This window comes from Callithrix jacchus, chromosome 17, assembly GCF_049354715.1.
Source record: "Callithrix jacchus isolate 240 chromosome 17, calJac240_pri, whole genome shotgun sequence".
Lineage (NCBI taxonomy): Eukaryota > Metazoa > Chordata > Mammalia > Primates > Cebidae > Callithrix > Callithrix jacchus.
In genome coordinates this window covers 54,570,204-54,587,155 of record NC_133518.1, presented here as the reverse complement: position 1 = coordinate 54,587,155, position 16,952 = coordinate 54,570,204, and the positions used below count along the sequence as shown (strand labels likewise).

Here is a 16,952-nt window from a genome sequence, read left to right as displayed (position 1 = left end):
CCAAATGGCCACTTGACTCTATTTCAAATTTAGTTCCACTTAGTCACTCAGGATCCATCTTGAAAGATTGCCCCTTTCAGACTTCACATATTTAAATGTGCTATTTTTATTTAATATTTGTGTATGATGGAAAGTATATGACAGAGTTTATTAATTTCTCTCACCAGTATTTTGTAATTTCATTGTAAGTCTTTTGTCAGATTTATCAGTATTATATAATTTTTTATCCTAATGCAAATGGTATTTTGTTTAATTTTAAATTAGCATAATTATTCTCCACTACTGAAACAAGTTTCTCCTGAGTACTCTACTCCATGTTCCAGGAATTATTAATTTTCCCTGCCTGGCTAGTTGGAACAGAATACTCCGTTTCTGGTGATCCGTCGTTCTCATTGGGGTGATATCATACCTACTTGAAAAAAAATAGATTCTTTGTGGGTATGTGTATATTTGAAAAATCTTGCATATTCCACTGATTTGTAGCCTTCCAAAGAGCCAAAGTGCATAACTAAGAAATACAGTGGTATTAAGATTTCGTGAGGAACAATTAGGAAAAAACTATCAGAAAAGGGTAGTAAGGGAAAAAAAAAGTTGAAAAATACTGCCATTTCTTTCACCAGCTTCAGGTAGTATTCTTACACAACTGTCCCACCCAGTACTCAGTTGAGTACTCAAGCGGAGATTCTGCAGATCTTTCTCTCCATGTACAACTTTCTCCTAAGTTGCTCTGTCCTGAGAATTGCAGCCCTTTTGTTCGCTCCAGACTGTCTCCTAAACTCAGGGAATTAAAAACAACAACAATAAAACTTTGTATACAGCATTAATAATTTTATTGATTAAAGCAGCTGACATTCCACTAAATGTTTTCAGACTTAATGCATTACATATTTTGTGAAGTGGTAATTTTATATTCCAGCAGTATTTTTGGAATAGAAATTCTTAACATTAGCCTACCAAACAATTGGATTACATTTGATGATTAAAATTGTCCAGTCATAGATGGTATCACCTCTACTTTTTATTATTATTTATATTAGTTTTAATTGAAAAATCATAATTCTATATAGTTATACAGTACAATGTAATATTTTGGTACATGTATACAATGTGGGATGATTAAATCAAGCTAATATATCCATCACTTCACTTACTTTTTCGTGATTTTTTTTTTCCCCCTTCACCCTTTTGTTCCATCCAGGCCTGCCCACACTGAGGGCAGATGTTCCCCACTCAGTCCACTGACTAACATGCCAGTCTCCTCCAGAAACATCCTCATGGATTTGTACAGAAATAATGCCATACCAGCTATCTACGTATCCTTTCAGATTCAGTCAGATGGACACCTATAATTTATGACAGGTCCTTTGCCTCTTTTAATTAGGTGGTTTTCTTGCTGTTGAGTTGTTTGAGTTTGTTATATACTTTGGATATTATATACTTAATCAAATATATGGTTTGCTAATAAAATGTGATTTTTTTTTTTTCTCTTTGCAAAAGTTTTTTATTTAATGCAGGCTCATTTGCCATTTTTTTCTTTTTGTTGCTTGGGCATTCAGGTCATGTCCAAAACAATATTGCTCAGACCAGTGTTGTGGTGCTTCCCCACCACTGCCCCAGTGTTTGTAGTTTTATAATTTAAGGTCTTATTAATGTATTTTGGGCTGATTTTTGTAAGTGGTATGAGATAAGGGTCCAGTCTTATTCTTCTGCATGTGGATATTCAGTATTCCTAATGTCTTTTATTGAAGAGACTGTTCTTTCCACATTGTGTGTTCTTGGCACCTTTGTCAAAAATCAAGTTACCATAAATGAATGGATTTATTTTTGGGCTTTCTGTCCCATTCCATTGATCATTGTGTCTGTTTTAATGCCAATACCATGCTGTCTTGATTACAGTAACTTTATAATATATTTTGAAATTAGCCAGTGTGCTGCCTCCAGCTTTGTTCTTTTTGCTGGTGATAGTTTTTAGCTATCAGGGTCTTTTATTATTCCATATGCATTTAAGGATTGTTTCTCTATTTTCTGTGGAAAATTACATTGGAGTTTTGTTAGGGATTGCACTGAATTTGTAGATAGCTTTGGGTAATAAGGACATTTTAACTATTTTTTTTAGTTCATGAGCATAGTGTATCTTCTCATTTATTTGTGGTTTTTCAATTTTTTTTATTAATGTTTTATACTATTTAGTATACAGATCTTTCACCCGTTTGGTTAAATTTTCATATATTTTACTTTTTTTGTTGTTGCTATTATAAGTAGGATTGTTTTTTTAATTTCCTTTTTGGGTAGTTTGTTACTAATATATGGCAAGGCTGCTTATTTTTTTATATGCTGATTTTGTATCTTGCAACAAAATATGTCAGTTTCAGTTGGTTTTTAGTTTTGTTTTTGTTTTTTTGGTGTGTCTTTAGAGCTTTCTGTGTGTGAGACCATGTCTGCAAATACAGTTTCATTTCTTTCTTATTAGGATGTCTTTTACTTCTTTGTCTTGCCTAATTGTTCTGGCTAGGACTTGCAGCATTGTGGTGGTTAGGAGTGGTAAGGGTGGGCAGCATTCTTGCCTCTCATCTTAGAAGAAAGCTTTTAACCTTTACTGTGAAGTGTGATGTTAACTGTGGACCTGCCATTTTTGGTCTTTATAGGACCTGTTATTGATGCGTAATTTTGGTGTTTTTTAAATTCAGTGCTTAGCGTAGGATGTTGTCTGTATTTTTGTATATTATTATTGAGCAATGTCTAGATTACAACATGAATTAATAACTAGATTCTAAAATACCTACAGGAAATTTGTCCTGGGCCAAGAACCATGCCTTCCATATGGTAGGATAGTTAGCCCTGGAAAGAGTTCATAAAGATTAAATAGTTAAATCAACTCTGTTACCCATGAGGCAAAACTAAGGCCCTTGGAATTATTTAATTTCCTCGCTCCCATTTGGTCAGTTTTTAAGATCTCAAAGATATCTTAAGAGCCCAGTTTTCTTTATGTCAAATTTAGTTTTCTGTCCATGTTGTCTCCCCTGGTGTGTCACCTCTCAGTTCTTTCTAGTGGCTTATCGTTATAAGTAATTTCTTATTTTTTCTCTTGTAACTATAAGCTTATAAGCTCTTTAGTAAATACTTGTGTAATTTGATAAAATTTGGTATGTTGGTTTATTCATTTGACTAGTAATATGTGCCAGTTACTATGCTGGGTCCTTTGAAGCAAGTCTAATCATGCGTAATTTATTCTCCCTGCTTCTTTAATGTTATTTCCTTATATCAGATTCAGTTGAACCTGCATTCTCTACATTTTCCTTTGCTTCATCTTAAGCTTATGTTCATTCTTCAGGCTGTAGTTTATGATAGGCAGACTTTTAAGATGGTCATCTGTATGGTTTCTGGTATTGTAAGCATGATAGAGTATTGTATTAGTTTGTTCTCCCGCTACTGTGAAGAAATACCCGAGACTGGGTAATTTATTTAAAAAAAAAAAAAAAAAAGGTTTAATTGACTCAGTTCTGCATGGCTGGGGAGCTCTCACTTAACTTACAATCATGGCAGAAGGCACCTCTTCACTGGGCTGCAGGACAGAGAATGACTGCCAGCAGAGCAAATGCCACACATTTAGAAAACCATCAGATATCCTGAGACTGATTCATTATCATGAGAACAGCATGGAGAAAACTGCCCCCCATGATTCAGTTGCCTTTAGTAGACCCATCCTTGACACATAGGGATTATTACAATTCAAGGTGAGATTTGCCTGGGGACACAGAGCCAAATCATTTCAGGTATCATTCCTGATTAGTCATCTGGCAGAGCACAAAGCTGGCTTAGGTAAGTGACATTATCTAGATAGGTCTGCCCTATCACATGAACTCTTTAAATCTGAGTCTAGAGTTCGTAACAAAGGGAGTAGATTAGAAATATGAGAGGGATTTGATGTGAAGGATATTCTCTGTTGCTAGCTTTGAAGATGGAGGTAACCATATGGTAAGAACATAGGCATTCTCTGTGACTGGAGGGTGACCTCTGGCTGACAACCAGGAAGGAAAATGGAGATCTTAGAAGAACAAAGAACTGACTGTTGCCTGAATGAACTAAAAAACAGATTTTTTTTTTCTTTTTTAGTGAGGCTTTCAGGTGAGAACACAGCCCATCAACACTTTGATTTCAACTTTGTGTCACCCTCAGCAGAGAACCCAGTCACACTATGCCAAACTACTGTCCTTTAAAACTGTGAACTAAAAGATAACCTGTTTTAGGCTGTTGGACCTCTGGTAATTTGTTATGCAGTAATAGAAAAACAATATCATACATAAGTATCTTTTTCTGGAACTCCTTTCCTGGTGTCCCAGCTAGTATTACATCAGCCTAATAGGTGTCCATAGCACTTACAAGGAACATCTTCCTTGTAACAGTCATCATATCCCATTAAACTCTCTGGAGATAGAAATCTTGTTTGACTTATTTCCTGCTTTTATACACAGAGTATGGTAAATAGTCATTATTTAAAAAGTGTTAGAAATGAATGAATAAAAAGAAGACACAGCCCCTGACTTTAGCAAGTGTATAATCTAAAGGTATTTGGTTACGTTATGTGTGGGCATTGAGGGGGATAGGGCAAAAAGAGGGTATGGGTGTGTGTTTGTAGTTTGGTTTTGGTGGTGGGAGCAGTCAGCTGTCTAAGTTGCCCCTCTGAAGTCAATGATCTGACAGACCATAAACAGAAAACTGCAAATGATAGCAAAGGTATTATTTCATAAGAGAATACTGTCTTTCTTCATATTTCAGGTACACGTGTGTTTTGTTTAGGCCTTTGTGTTTCAAATTTATTTAAAAAGAAGCCTGTTTAGCTTAATTGTATTTAGGCAGTTGATACATGACTTGCTCAAAAAATAATAAAATCATCATTTAGAACATATGTGTCTATGTATATGAGAAATAAAATAACAGTTACAAATACTGTGCAGGTCAAGGTTTTATCATTGGTTTGGAAGATAAATATGTACAATGAGGGTTTAAGGTTTTATCACATAGATTCCCCGCCCCCCTTTCCCCCCCAGCCCCCCATTGCCTTGCACTGATCTCTGGTAATAAAATTTCTACTTTTATTCCTGATTCCTTGTAGAACCAAATTGGTGATTGGGGAAGGGGGCATGGGTATATAAATTAGTATAAGTAGTTTTTTCAGTTTTCAGGTGACTTTTTTTTTTTTTGAACATTAGTTGAGTAGAACAAAATTTCCCAAACCAACAAAAGAAACTACTGATCTTAGGCTAGAAATATTTCAGAGCCTTTGTCTTCTGTCAATTCTTTGATATATTTTACCTCTTAATTCAGATGTGTTTTAATTGATATTTTGGAAGAATGGTTAAACTTTCATAACCAACTTTTTTTCCTTCTTTTAACCTTTTTAAAATTTGGAAATATAATAAACTTAAATTATGTAAAACAAATGTAATTTTAATGAATATGTAAATGTACCCACTACCCAGACCCGAAAACAACATCGTTAGCACCTCAGAAGTGCCGTTGTTGGTGACCACTTTATGATCAAAACTTTTCACTCCACCCCTCAGTGTAACCAGTAAATTTTTGTAACAGTCTCTTTTGGTTTTCTTTTTTTTTTTTGAGACGGAGTTTCGCTCTTGTTACCCAGGCTGGAGTGCAATGGCGCGATCTCAGTTCACTGCAGCCTCCGCCTCCTGGGTTCAGGCTATTCTCCTGCCTCAGCCTCCTGAGTAGCTGGGATTACAGGCACGTGCCACTGTGCCCAGCTAATTTTTTGTATTTTTAGTAGAGACGGGGTTTCACCATGTTGACCAGGATGGTCTCGATCTCTTGACCTCGTGATTCACCCGCCTCAGCCTCCCAAAGTGCTGGGATTACAGGCGTGAGCCACCACACCCGGCCTGGTTTTCTTTTATAATTTTGCCACCTACTTTTTCTTCCCTAAGCAATATAATTTAGTTTTGCATATTTTGAATCAAATGGATCATACAATATATATTTTTGGAGTCTGGGTTCTTTTGTGCAATGCTGTTTTGTTTTAAAAATTTACCTGACTTCGACTTTGTGTTCATCCTCAGCAGAGAACCACTGAATGTAACCAACACAGTTTATCCATTCTGCTGTTATTGGATAATTGGGTTGTTTCACATTTTTTTCTATTTTAAACAATGCAGCCATTTGTAAACATGTCTTCTGATACACATAAGTATGCATTTCTATATCATAAGTACTTGGTCATACATATATTCAGCTTTACTTGATAATGTCATATTATTAAACAACTTAAACTTCCATTAAGACTGTGTGAGAATTCTTAATTGGTTCACATCTTTGGTCCACATTCTTTGTTTTTGAAGTATGTAGTATATGATATGGTTTATTTGGACATAGTACAGTTTTCTAGCATATAGCTTTTAAAAAAAACATTGGAATTTCTGGGGTGATAAATGTCTTTTGTATGCTTATGAGGTGATTGGTGGCTAGAAGCCCCTCAGATACCTTCAAGATGAGGGCTTACCTGAAAGACCAAAGCATGAACTTTTCATGCTCCCTACTTCCCAACCTCTAGAGAGAGAAGAGGGATTGAATGTTGAGTTGGTCACCAGTAGTCAGTTATTTAATCAATCATGCTTATGTAATGAATCCTCCATAAAAGCTCAAAAGGACTGGGTTCAGGAATTTTCCAGAAACAACATGTGGAGATTCCTGGAGGGAGGTGTACCCAAAGAGGAAATGGAAGTTTCTTGCCCTTGCATGGAAGCTGCGTGCGTTATACATCTCTTTCATCTAGCTGTTCATCTATAACCTTTTTTGTGTTCTTTATTAATAAACCAATAAATATAAGTGTTCCCAGATTATATTTGAGTTCCTCCATCAAATTAAACCTGAGAAGGACGTAGTTAGAACCTCAATTTATAGCCAGTTGGTGAGAGGTATAGGTGAAAACCTACTACTTGGTACTGGCATTGAAGTAAGGGGGAGTCTACTGGGACTGAGCACTCACTTTGAGATCTGTTTCTATCTTCAGGTAGATGGTATCAGGATTGAATGGAATTAGAGTATACCCAGCTGGTGTCCTCCAGGGAATTGCTTTGTTGTATGAGGAAATAACCTTTACGCATCAAGTATCAGTTTTGTATAGAGTGGTGTGTGACTAGAAGGAAAAAACTGATCTTTCCTCCTACATACTTGTATGTTGTTATTTTAGCTTGCTTTTTAAATGATGGTTTCAGGCACCTTTTATATGTTTATTAAACATGCATATAGGCCAGCCTCTTTTATGAAGTACTATTAAATCTCTTGAGTCAGGCATGGTGGCTCATACCTGTAATCCCAGCACTTTAGGAGGCCAAGGTCGGTGGATCATTTGAGGTCAGGAGTTCGAGACCAGCCTGGCCAACATGATGAAGTCCCATCTGTACTAAAAATACAAAAATTAGCCAGGCATGGTGGTGGGTGCCTATAGTCCTAGCTACTAGGGAACATGAGGCAGGAGAATCACTTGAACCCCGGAGCGATAGAGTGAGAACCCTTGGCGACAGATTCAGACTCTGTCTCGTAAATAAATAAATAAACCTCCTGCCTGTTTTTCTTTTGAGTTGTCTTTTATTAATTTGCAGCAGGTCTTTTTATGTTCTGGATATGAGCCCTTTTTGACCTGCGGATGTTACAGATATCTTCTGCCATTCCAACTTGTCTTTTCAAAACTCTTTATGATGTCATTAACATGAAGTCTTAATTTTTTATGCCTTGTTTTTCAGGTTTTTTAAAAAAAATAGTTAATGCTTTTAATGTCTTGTTTCAGAAGTCTTTCCTTAACTTGAGTTGTCAAGATAATATTCCATATTCACGAGGACTTTTAACATTTTGCTGTTTACATTTAGTTTTGTATTATATTTGCAGTTAAATTATACATATAATGTGAGGTAGTAGTTTGGGTTTGGTTTTTGTTTTTGTTCTTTTCCAAATAGGTACCACATTGTCTCAGCATAATTTAAATGCCCATATTTCGTTGAGTGAAATGGGTTTTTTTGAGTTTTAAGAGATCTTTATATATTGAATTCAATTTTTCTGTCAGATCTGTGATTTGCAAATATTTTCTCTCAGTGCATGCTTTGTCTTTTTATCCTCTTAAGTGTGTCTTTCTCACTACAAAAGTTTCAATTTGATGAAGTTTAGTTCATTAACTTCATGGATTTTGCTTTTGGTATTGCATCTAAGAGCTGTTTATGCAACTCACAATTTTCTCCTAAGTCTAATAATTTTAGATTTGAGAGATAGTTCTGTGATTCCTTTAAAGTTATTTTTGTTTGTTTGTTTTTTGTTTTTTTGAGACAGAGTCTCGCTCTGTCACCCAGGCTGGAGAGAAGTGGCACAATCTTAGCTCACTGCAACCTCTGCCTCCCAGGTTCAAGTAATTCTCCTGCCTCAGCCTCCCAAGTAGCTGGGGCTATAGGCATACGCCACCACGCCTGGCTATTTTTTGTATTTTTAGTTAATATTAATCTTAGGTGTTAGGTATAGATGGAGGTTAATTTTTTGGCATGTGGTTATCCAGGGCCATTTGTTGTAAAGATTATTTCTACATTGAATTGCCTTGGTACTTCAGTCAAAAATCAGTAATATTTGTATGGGTTTGTTTCTAGACTCTACTCTGGTCATGTCTGCCTTTTTTCTCTTACCACCCTGCCTTGATTACTTCACTTTTATAGTAGTTATTGCAATCAAACAGTGTGAGGCCCCCAACTTCATTATATTCCTCCTAAATTGTTTCTGCCATTTTAATTCGTTAGATCCTTTCTAGGCCTATAAGCTGTGTAACTTTAAGCCAGGTAATATATGGACATGGACAGTTTGTTTTCTCTAGATACTTTTTACCTAATTATGAAGCCATGACATAAACCCAAAATTGAGTAGCAACAAAAATACCACCTTATATGGTACAGATAATAATGTTGTAATAGGAGTATAGGATAGAGAAATCTCAGTGGACTGACATGGTCCTGAAGACTTTGTGAAGGAAATAGAAACTGAACTTGGCCTTGAAGAGTAGAGGGGATTTGGGTAGTAGAAAGACATCTGGCCAGAGGGAATATATGTAAAGATGAAAATATGCCATATATTCTGTGACTGTTATGGTTCCAGCTATTGGTTAATAGTTTTTGAATATCAAGTTAAGGAGGCATAAAGGATGTGATTGGTGATGGTGACAACAGCCAGTAAAGGTGATTGAGCAGCTTTGCAAATGAAAGTGAAATTGTTTCCAAGTCTTATCTGCCGCCAGGTAAGCCAGTTGGATCTCTAATGTGATCTGAGAATGAGATAAGTCCTAGAAGAGTGGTAGTAAATTTAAAAATGAGGTTAACTAAAAACACAACATAAATATTCTCCCAAATAGCTGTAAGACTACTAACCATCACTCTGCACCAAAGTAGCCAGAATTGTCTTGCTTGAAGCAGCTGTAGATATTCTCCAGTATCTTAACAGAGTTATATCCTTAAGACTGAGGTTCATCACGAGGCTTCCCTGAGTGCAGGTCTCAAGGACAGCTAGATAATCAAAACTTACTTCATAAAGGGGAAAAAGAGTGGATCTCATGAGTCCTAGCCAGGTCCAGCTGAGTTCTGGGGACCATAACCTGAGCATTGATGATATGTAAATATTAGCAGGGAAGTTTTAGCTGTTAGGAATAGAAGAAAAAAGCAACATGTTAGGGGCAGAAAAGAGAGCGACTATTAGCTGTAAATGGGAAAAATAGAGAAATGAAAGAAAAACACAAAACTGTGCCACTATCAATGAGAAAAACTGAGCCACTATCAATGAGAAAAACTGAAGTCAGACCACAGAATATTTTGAGGGAGAATGATTAGTTTTAAGTGGACTGTGATTAAACAGATAGAGGAATATTATAAATATAGGCAGCATAATAATAACATGCACCTCAGAGTCCAGCTACCTGTGCTGGAGTCTGATTCTGCCACTTCCTATGAGCTTGAATGTGTTTCTTAAACTTTTCTATGTTTTGATTTCCTTCTCTGTAAAATAAGGGGATACAGTCGCATACTTAGCCCTCTGGGGTAAGTGCTTAAAGCATTTCTAGCAGAAAGTAAGCACTAGGTAAGTGTTAATTGTTTTGTTTTCTATTGCTACTAGTCTTCCTAAGGAGTTATAGCTAATGTACATGAACATTTTCAAGACCTGGACAAGGAAGAATTACAGACCTGTATCATTGCAATAACAGTTGTCACTGAATCCAACCTAAATGGGTGAATTTGGAGTCACTTTTAAGTATGTTGCCTTGAACAAATATTCTGTCTTTCACTTTGTTGTTTCTTTCTTTTCATTTGCCTATTATCCTACTTTATATGTTTCCTCTTAGAGCTTGATCTTGAAATCTGCATTAAGGTAAAACTTCCACTGAAAATGTACAAATGCAGTCTTAGTTCCAGATTTGATTTAAGCCACTTCATAGATCTAACCCTTTTCCTGTCCTGAGCTTGGCATCCCACCATAGATTCATTTTCTCACAGCCTCATTTCTTCCTAAGTTATCTAAGCTTCCCTAGTGTTTTTTTTTTTTTAGCTTGCTTTTAGGGTTCATTGTGACATAACATATAAATAAAGAATAATTCGGTATGCTTCTGAATACCTTTTTAAAAACTTATTTTGAAGAAATTATAAACACATCAGAAATTGCAGATGGTACGGAGCAGCCCCATGTTTTCATCATGAGATTCCTTCAGTGGTGATAACTTTTAGTGCATTATCAAAATCAGGAAATTGGTGTTGGCACAATACACCTAACTAGACTACAAACCTTACTTTGATTTCAGCAGTTGTTACAAGCACTCATCTGGGGGAGAGGAGTTGTGTGTGGTATGTAGTAATTGTGGTGATGGCTTTGTGCATGAATCTACGCCATTTTGGCACATGTATAACCACCAGCACACTCAAGATACAGAACCATTCCATCACCACAAAGAAATTCTCTCATCTTACAACTACTTGTGTAGCACTTCTAATGCACTGGCTCAGCTCTTGCCTGTGACCCGACTCCAGAGTAGTTAACAATCATTGATTTCGTTTAGGCCTTCTGATGTATTTCATCTTCTGTCTTTCAAGATAATTGCTATAAGAGCTAAAACTTTTTTTTTTAATTTGGGAAGCATTCTTGTAGTCCTAATCCTATGCACAAAATACCTTTCATAGCACTTATATAAGAACTGTAAGAAAAATGTATTTTCTTAAAAATATATGATTGTCATTCTATAAAGACATATCCACATGTATGTTTATTACAGCACTATTGACAATAGCAAAGACTTGGAAACAACCCAAATGCCCATCAATGATAAACTGGATAAAGAAAATGTGCCACATATACATCATGGGAAACTATGCAGCCATAAAAAAGAATGCGTTCATGTTCTTTGCAGGGACATGTATGAAGCTGGAAGCCACCATTCTCAGCAGACTAACACAGGAACAGAAAACCAGACACCGCATATTCTCATTCATAAGTGGGAGTTGATCAATGAGAACACATGGACACAGGGAGGGGAACCTCACATACTGGGGCCTGTTGGGGGTCGGGGGAAAGGGAATGGAAAGCATTAGGACAAATACCTAATGCAGACGGAGCTTAAAACCTAGATGACAGGTTGATCGGTGCAGCAAATCACCATGGCAAATGTATACATACCTATTTTACAAACCTGCATGTTCTACACACACATCCCAGAACTTAGAGAAAATTTTTAAAAAACATATATGATTGAATGAGTTTGAAAACTTCATTCTGATGTGTATTTAATAATTTGGGGTTATTTTGGAACACTACATTGAGACCTAATGGTTTCTAAACAAACTGACTTACTAAAAAAAATTTAATGGACACCTAGTACTTATAAAACGCCTGGTTATGGGAAATTATTTTTAGATTTTTTTATTATGATGCTTTTCTGTTGATTGAATACGTTAGTTTTAACTTTTTCTTTTTTTACTTTGTAAAACATGTAACTGTAGAAGACTAGAAATAATGAAAAATAACTTTTTTACACACTTCAAATCCTAGTCAACAAACTTTCTTCCCCAGGGACAATCATTGTATTCATTTTTTGAGTATTCTTCCAGAGATATTTCATACATATTCAAGCCTAAGGGTATGCAGAACCTTTTAACCACGGTGGTTCTGAGCCTACATTTTTGTTTAATGCTGTGCTTTAGAGATTGTTCCATTGATAAGGAACACTGAGATCTGTTTCTTATTTTATATTGGAAGCATAGGATTTCATTGTGTGGATGTACAACTAGAAGGCCTCTCATCTGTTATATGGTAGTTAGGAATTATAAGAAGTAATCTCTGAGCATTTCATTGTGACTTTATTTTCCCGCTTTTTTTTTTTTTTTTTTTATTAGGCCAAAGCTTTTTCATTGGATGTGGAGTCCACTGACTCGTATTCAGTGTTCTCTTTCTTGCTCAGACTGTACTCACAATGCATTATCTATAACTTCCATTTTGAGTTTCTGTAGCTGATATAAGAAATTAGACCCTTATGAAACAATCTTAGGGCAAAACCCCTAAGGTTTTTACTGTTTACTGTTTACTGTAACTTAGTGTTTCCAGTTGTCTTAGCCATACCCAGTTCAGTAGCACTTTCCTTCTTTCAGTAGTTCGCTTGTATTGATTTCTTCAGTTGTGGTAACAAATACATCTTACCCTTGATAAACATACCCTATCACAGGAGCAAAAATGTGTGGGCTTATTAGTGGTATACTGCTAGTCAAAATATTTAATGTACCAAAGCATCTATTAATTTTACTCAGGAAGCCAAGGATATTGGTTAATCATGTGAGTCATTTAAATAAAGATTAATTAGCGCTTCTTGTGTTTTATAATTTTAGGTAACCATTTAGCAGGCATTTAGGTTGTTTTTGACATTTTGCCTCCTACAGTGATTCAGTAAATATGCTTAATCATTTTATCTGTACATGTGGGCTTTTTAAAAAAAAAACACCTTAAAATGGAATTACTATGCTAAGGGAATAGTCACTTTTTAATTTTAATAAATTTTGCTGAAAGAAATCTTCAATATTTTATATTACCTAATCTTTAATATTTAACTGTAGTAAAGTATGATATATAAACTTTTTCTTTCAAAATTAACCAGTTTTATGTCTCTCTTTTCTTCAAATTGATTTGTAGAGAGGGAAAATGTGTTCATATGAATCATAAAACACATTAATGGGATTCGAGAGGCACTGAGTCATAGAATTCCAGACATCTCACACATAGATGACTCACTTTCTGTGTTGTTTTGCTGTGTGTGTGGTTTATCTGGTGCAGTATGTTTCTCAATTTGACTAAATCTGATCATATTTAAACACTCTAGGAAGTTTGCTGTGTTAATGAGTAACACTGAAAAGCCTAGGCAAAGAATCTTTTCTTTAAAAAATGACTAAATTAGGACTCATCTTTGCATGTATCCTGTTACTTTAGTGATCCTGAGTTGGCTCTATCAACACTTGTTTGTTGAATAATTTCTGTGTAGAGCATTCTGTTTCCTTGGGTGATATATAATGGAATAAAAAACAAGGTCTTGTAATTGTGGTTAAAGAAAGAACTCAGCTTATTGAACAATTTAACATCATTGGCACTATATCAACCACCTTTTACTGGAACACCTGTTACTATTTTAAGGACAAAAGCAGTATTAAAATTATCGGAAGAAATGTTTGAAGAGACCAGTGATAATTATATGTTACATACATTTTCCTTCACCCCCCACCTAGCCAGATAAGATCTTGCTCTTGCCCAGGCTGGAGTGCAGTGGCATGTCTTAGCTCACAGCAGCCTCAATCTCCTGGACTCAAGCCATCTTCCTAGTTGCTCGGCAGGTGCATGCCACCAGCTAATTTATTTACTTGTTTTTTTGTAGAGATAAAGTCTCACTATGTTGCCCGGGCTGATGTAGAACTCCTGGCCTCAAGTGATCCTCCTGCCTCAGCCTCCAAAATGTTAAATACACCTTTATAATAACATCATATGCTACAGCTAAGCCTTTTTTGGATTGCCTATAGATATTTAATCCCTTTTTGCCTAGCAAGCAGGTTTTTACTTTAATTCTTGATGGTCCAACTATTTTTTTCTTAAAGTAATTAATGGATTCCCAAGCTAGAAAATTATTACAAAATGAAGTAAAAAGTTTTTCATTTGTTTAAATCTTGAAAACTGTAGTTGTATTCTAATATGGTAAGAGGCCCCACAGTATAGCTATATATACCTATTTCTATAAAGTAGGTTTATAGAAATAAACCTACTTTAAATGTTTATTTCTCTTAATAGCCTGAAAGTCAGTGGTCCAAGCTGGTGGGGCAGCTCTTTTCTGTAAGATTATTTATTCCAGATCTTGTTGCTTGACAGCATGCTAATATGTTGGCTTGCGTTTTCATGGTCAAAAGCGGCTTAGTTTCACATTGTGCCTTCCAGCCTGTGGGAAGTGGGAAACAATTAGCCCACTTCTATAGTAGTTGTCTTTTAAGTTGAAAATGACCTGGAAATTGTGCTGCTCATGGTTAATTTCCACTCACATACCAATGGTCCACACTAAGTAACAACTTCAAGGGAGGCTAGGAAATGTATTCTCTCACTGGGAGGCTAAGTGACCAGCTGAAATTTTATTCCTTTTGTTACAAAAGCCTTAATCAAAAATGAAGGATGTAAATTTCAATATAAGTATTTCTCAATAGTTTTTTCAAATGCAGCCAACTCAGTAATACTCTGTTGCAACTTTGGATTGGGTATTTATGAATTAAAAATCCTTGAATTTGACATTACCCTAAAACATTGCATCTTGAACTGGAGAGCACTGTTGTTTTCTGGGAGGAGATCCATGAAACATGCATTAGAGGTAGTTTCTTTTCCTGGAGCAGGATTTTGAGGAGTATGTATTTTTTATATTGAAACAGACATGAATATATTTTGGAGATGAAAGTAAAACTGGCAGGAATGTTAAGAAAAAACTTAAAATTGCTTTATAGTATAATGTCAAATCCCCAGAAATGTTTTCTTGTTTTGTCCTTAAGGGTACTCTTGTGGAAACATTTTGATAAGCAAATCTTTGGGGTTGTTAAGGTTTATTTTATTCAATTAGGTTAACAAGTTCTAAACTGTAAAACTGCAGAAATATACTGACAAAAAGAAAAGATTTATGAAGTAAAGTTTTCCTGTATATATCAGCAGCACAAGCATCTTTATTCAAAGAAGCTATTTCTTTGTCATTTTAGATTATTTTTATTTTTATTCTTTGCTGCACTTCATACCACTACTTTAAGGTCAAATATTTCTTTTCAGGCTTTTGTCTTAGCAAGGAAATATCCTGTGTTTTTGCTTTGTATTTTGTTTGTTTGTTTTTAATAGATACCAAGTCCTGCTCTGTTACTCAGGCTAGAGTGCAGTGGTGCATTCATGGCTCACTGCAGCCTCATTCACTTGCAGGCTCAAGTGATTCTCCTAGCTGGAACTGTATGTGCATGCTACCATGCCCAGCTAATTGTTAAAAAACATTTTTGTAGAGACAAGGTCTTACTGTGTTGCCCACGCTGTTCACACCCTTTTTTCTTTTTTCCAATTGAGACTTGCAGACTGGGCTACAGTTGTAGAATTAATAAGTTGATAGTTAATAATGGTTTTGGGTGGGGGGGTTGTTGTGGTGGTTATTTATTTAAACTGTTATTAAAATTAACCTTATTTTAAAACTTATTTCCCACCTTACTGTCACAGGACAATGAAAAGCGAACCCCATTGCACGCTGCAGCTTATCTTGGAGATGCAGAAATCATTGAACTTCTTATTTTATCTGGTATGGTAACCTCTGAGTAATAAGAACACATTATGTATATTTTTGTTATTCTTAATGTTTCTCAATCATAATTGACTACTTACTGCATGACCTGGTTGTTTGTATTTGTTTTATCAGCTGAAACTTACTTTTGTGTTTATTCTATACTGATCACATATCTTTTTCAGGGTGCTTAGAGTACATTAAAGAACAAAACAAAGATTGCTGCCCTCTTGGAGCTTATACTCTGATAAAGAAAAACAAGCAATAAAAGTGAATTTTTTAGTATATTAAATGATGATAAGTGCTTTGAAAAAATGAAAAAGTAGATTAGGATAATGGGGGTGGGATAAGCACTATATATAGGGTATTTGTTTTTCTGGTTTTGTTTTTGAGATATGGAGTTTCACTCTATCACCAGACTGGGCGCTATGTCAACTCACTGCAACCTCCAACTCCCTGGTTCAGGCGATTCTCCTACCTTAGCCTCCCAAGTAGCTGGGAGGCACACGCCACCATGCCCAGCTAATTTTTGTATTTTTAGTAGAGACTGGGTTTTACTATGTTGGCCAGGATGGTCTTGATTTCCTGACCTTGTGATCTGCCAGTCTTGGCCTCGAAAAGTGCTGGGATTTACAGGCGTGAGCCACAGCGCCCGGCCTATATCAGGTGTTATATAGAGCAGTTATAATAGGCCTCATTGAGCATAGAATTATAGAAGATGGTTGCAGTTCTCCGACGGGGAGGTAATGGTGGCTTATACCAAGTACAACAGCGGAGACAATAAGAAATAATCTCATAGTAGATATATTTTGAAGGCAATGCCAGCAAGATTTCTGTGTTCAAATAGGTTTTATCTAACCCCACTTGAGGGCATGTAAAATATTTTTAGTCAATTATACTCCTTTAATATTTTTTCTAAACTATTACAATATGAAGTAATACTAGAACTCTCTATGATAGAATAGCTCCTATTGTGGTCAGAGTATCTACAGTCCCAAAAAAGGCAAGCAGACAGTGTTTAGAAATACTTGTGTTATAGCCAGGTGGTTGTAATGTTATTTATTGGGAAAGGATATATGTCATTGGTTTGAGCTTGTGTTGCCAAATTACACAA

At 35.7% G+C, this 16,952-nt stretch overlaps 1 protein-coding gene across 21 annotated transcripts in view; it reads left to right on the top strand.

Moving 5' to 3' along the window:
• The window catches only part of ANKRD28 (ankyrin repeat domain 28), a 208,642-nt gene that overhangs the window by 84,883 nt on the left and 106,807 nt on the right, over positions 1-16,952 (top strand). For all 21 annotated transcript variants that reach the window (XR_013528648.1, XR_013528652.1, XR_013528650.1 and 18 more), the window contains one exon: positions 15,778-15,856. Coding sequence is in view for 14 of the 21 variants with exons in the window: in XM_035278351.3 (XP_035134242.1) it covers positions 15,778-15,856 (79 nt within the window). In the remaining 7 variants the exon portion in view is untranslated. The remainder of the gene's footprint in view (positions 1-15,777; positions 15,857-16,952) is intronic.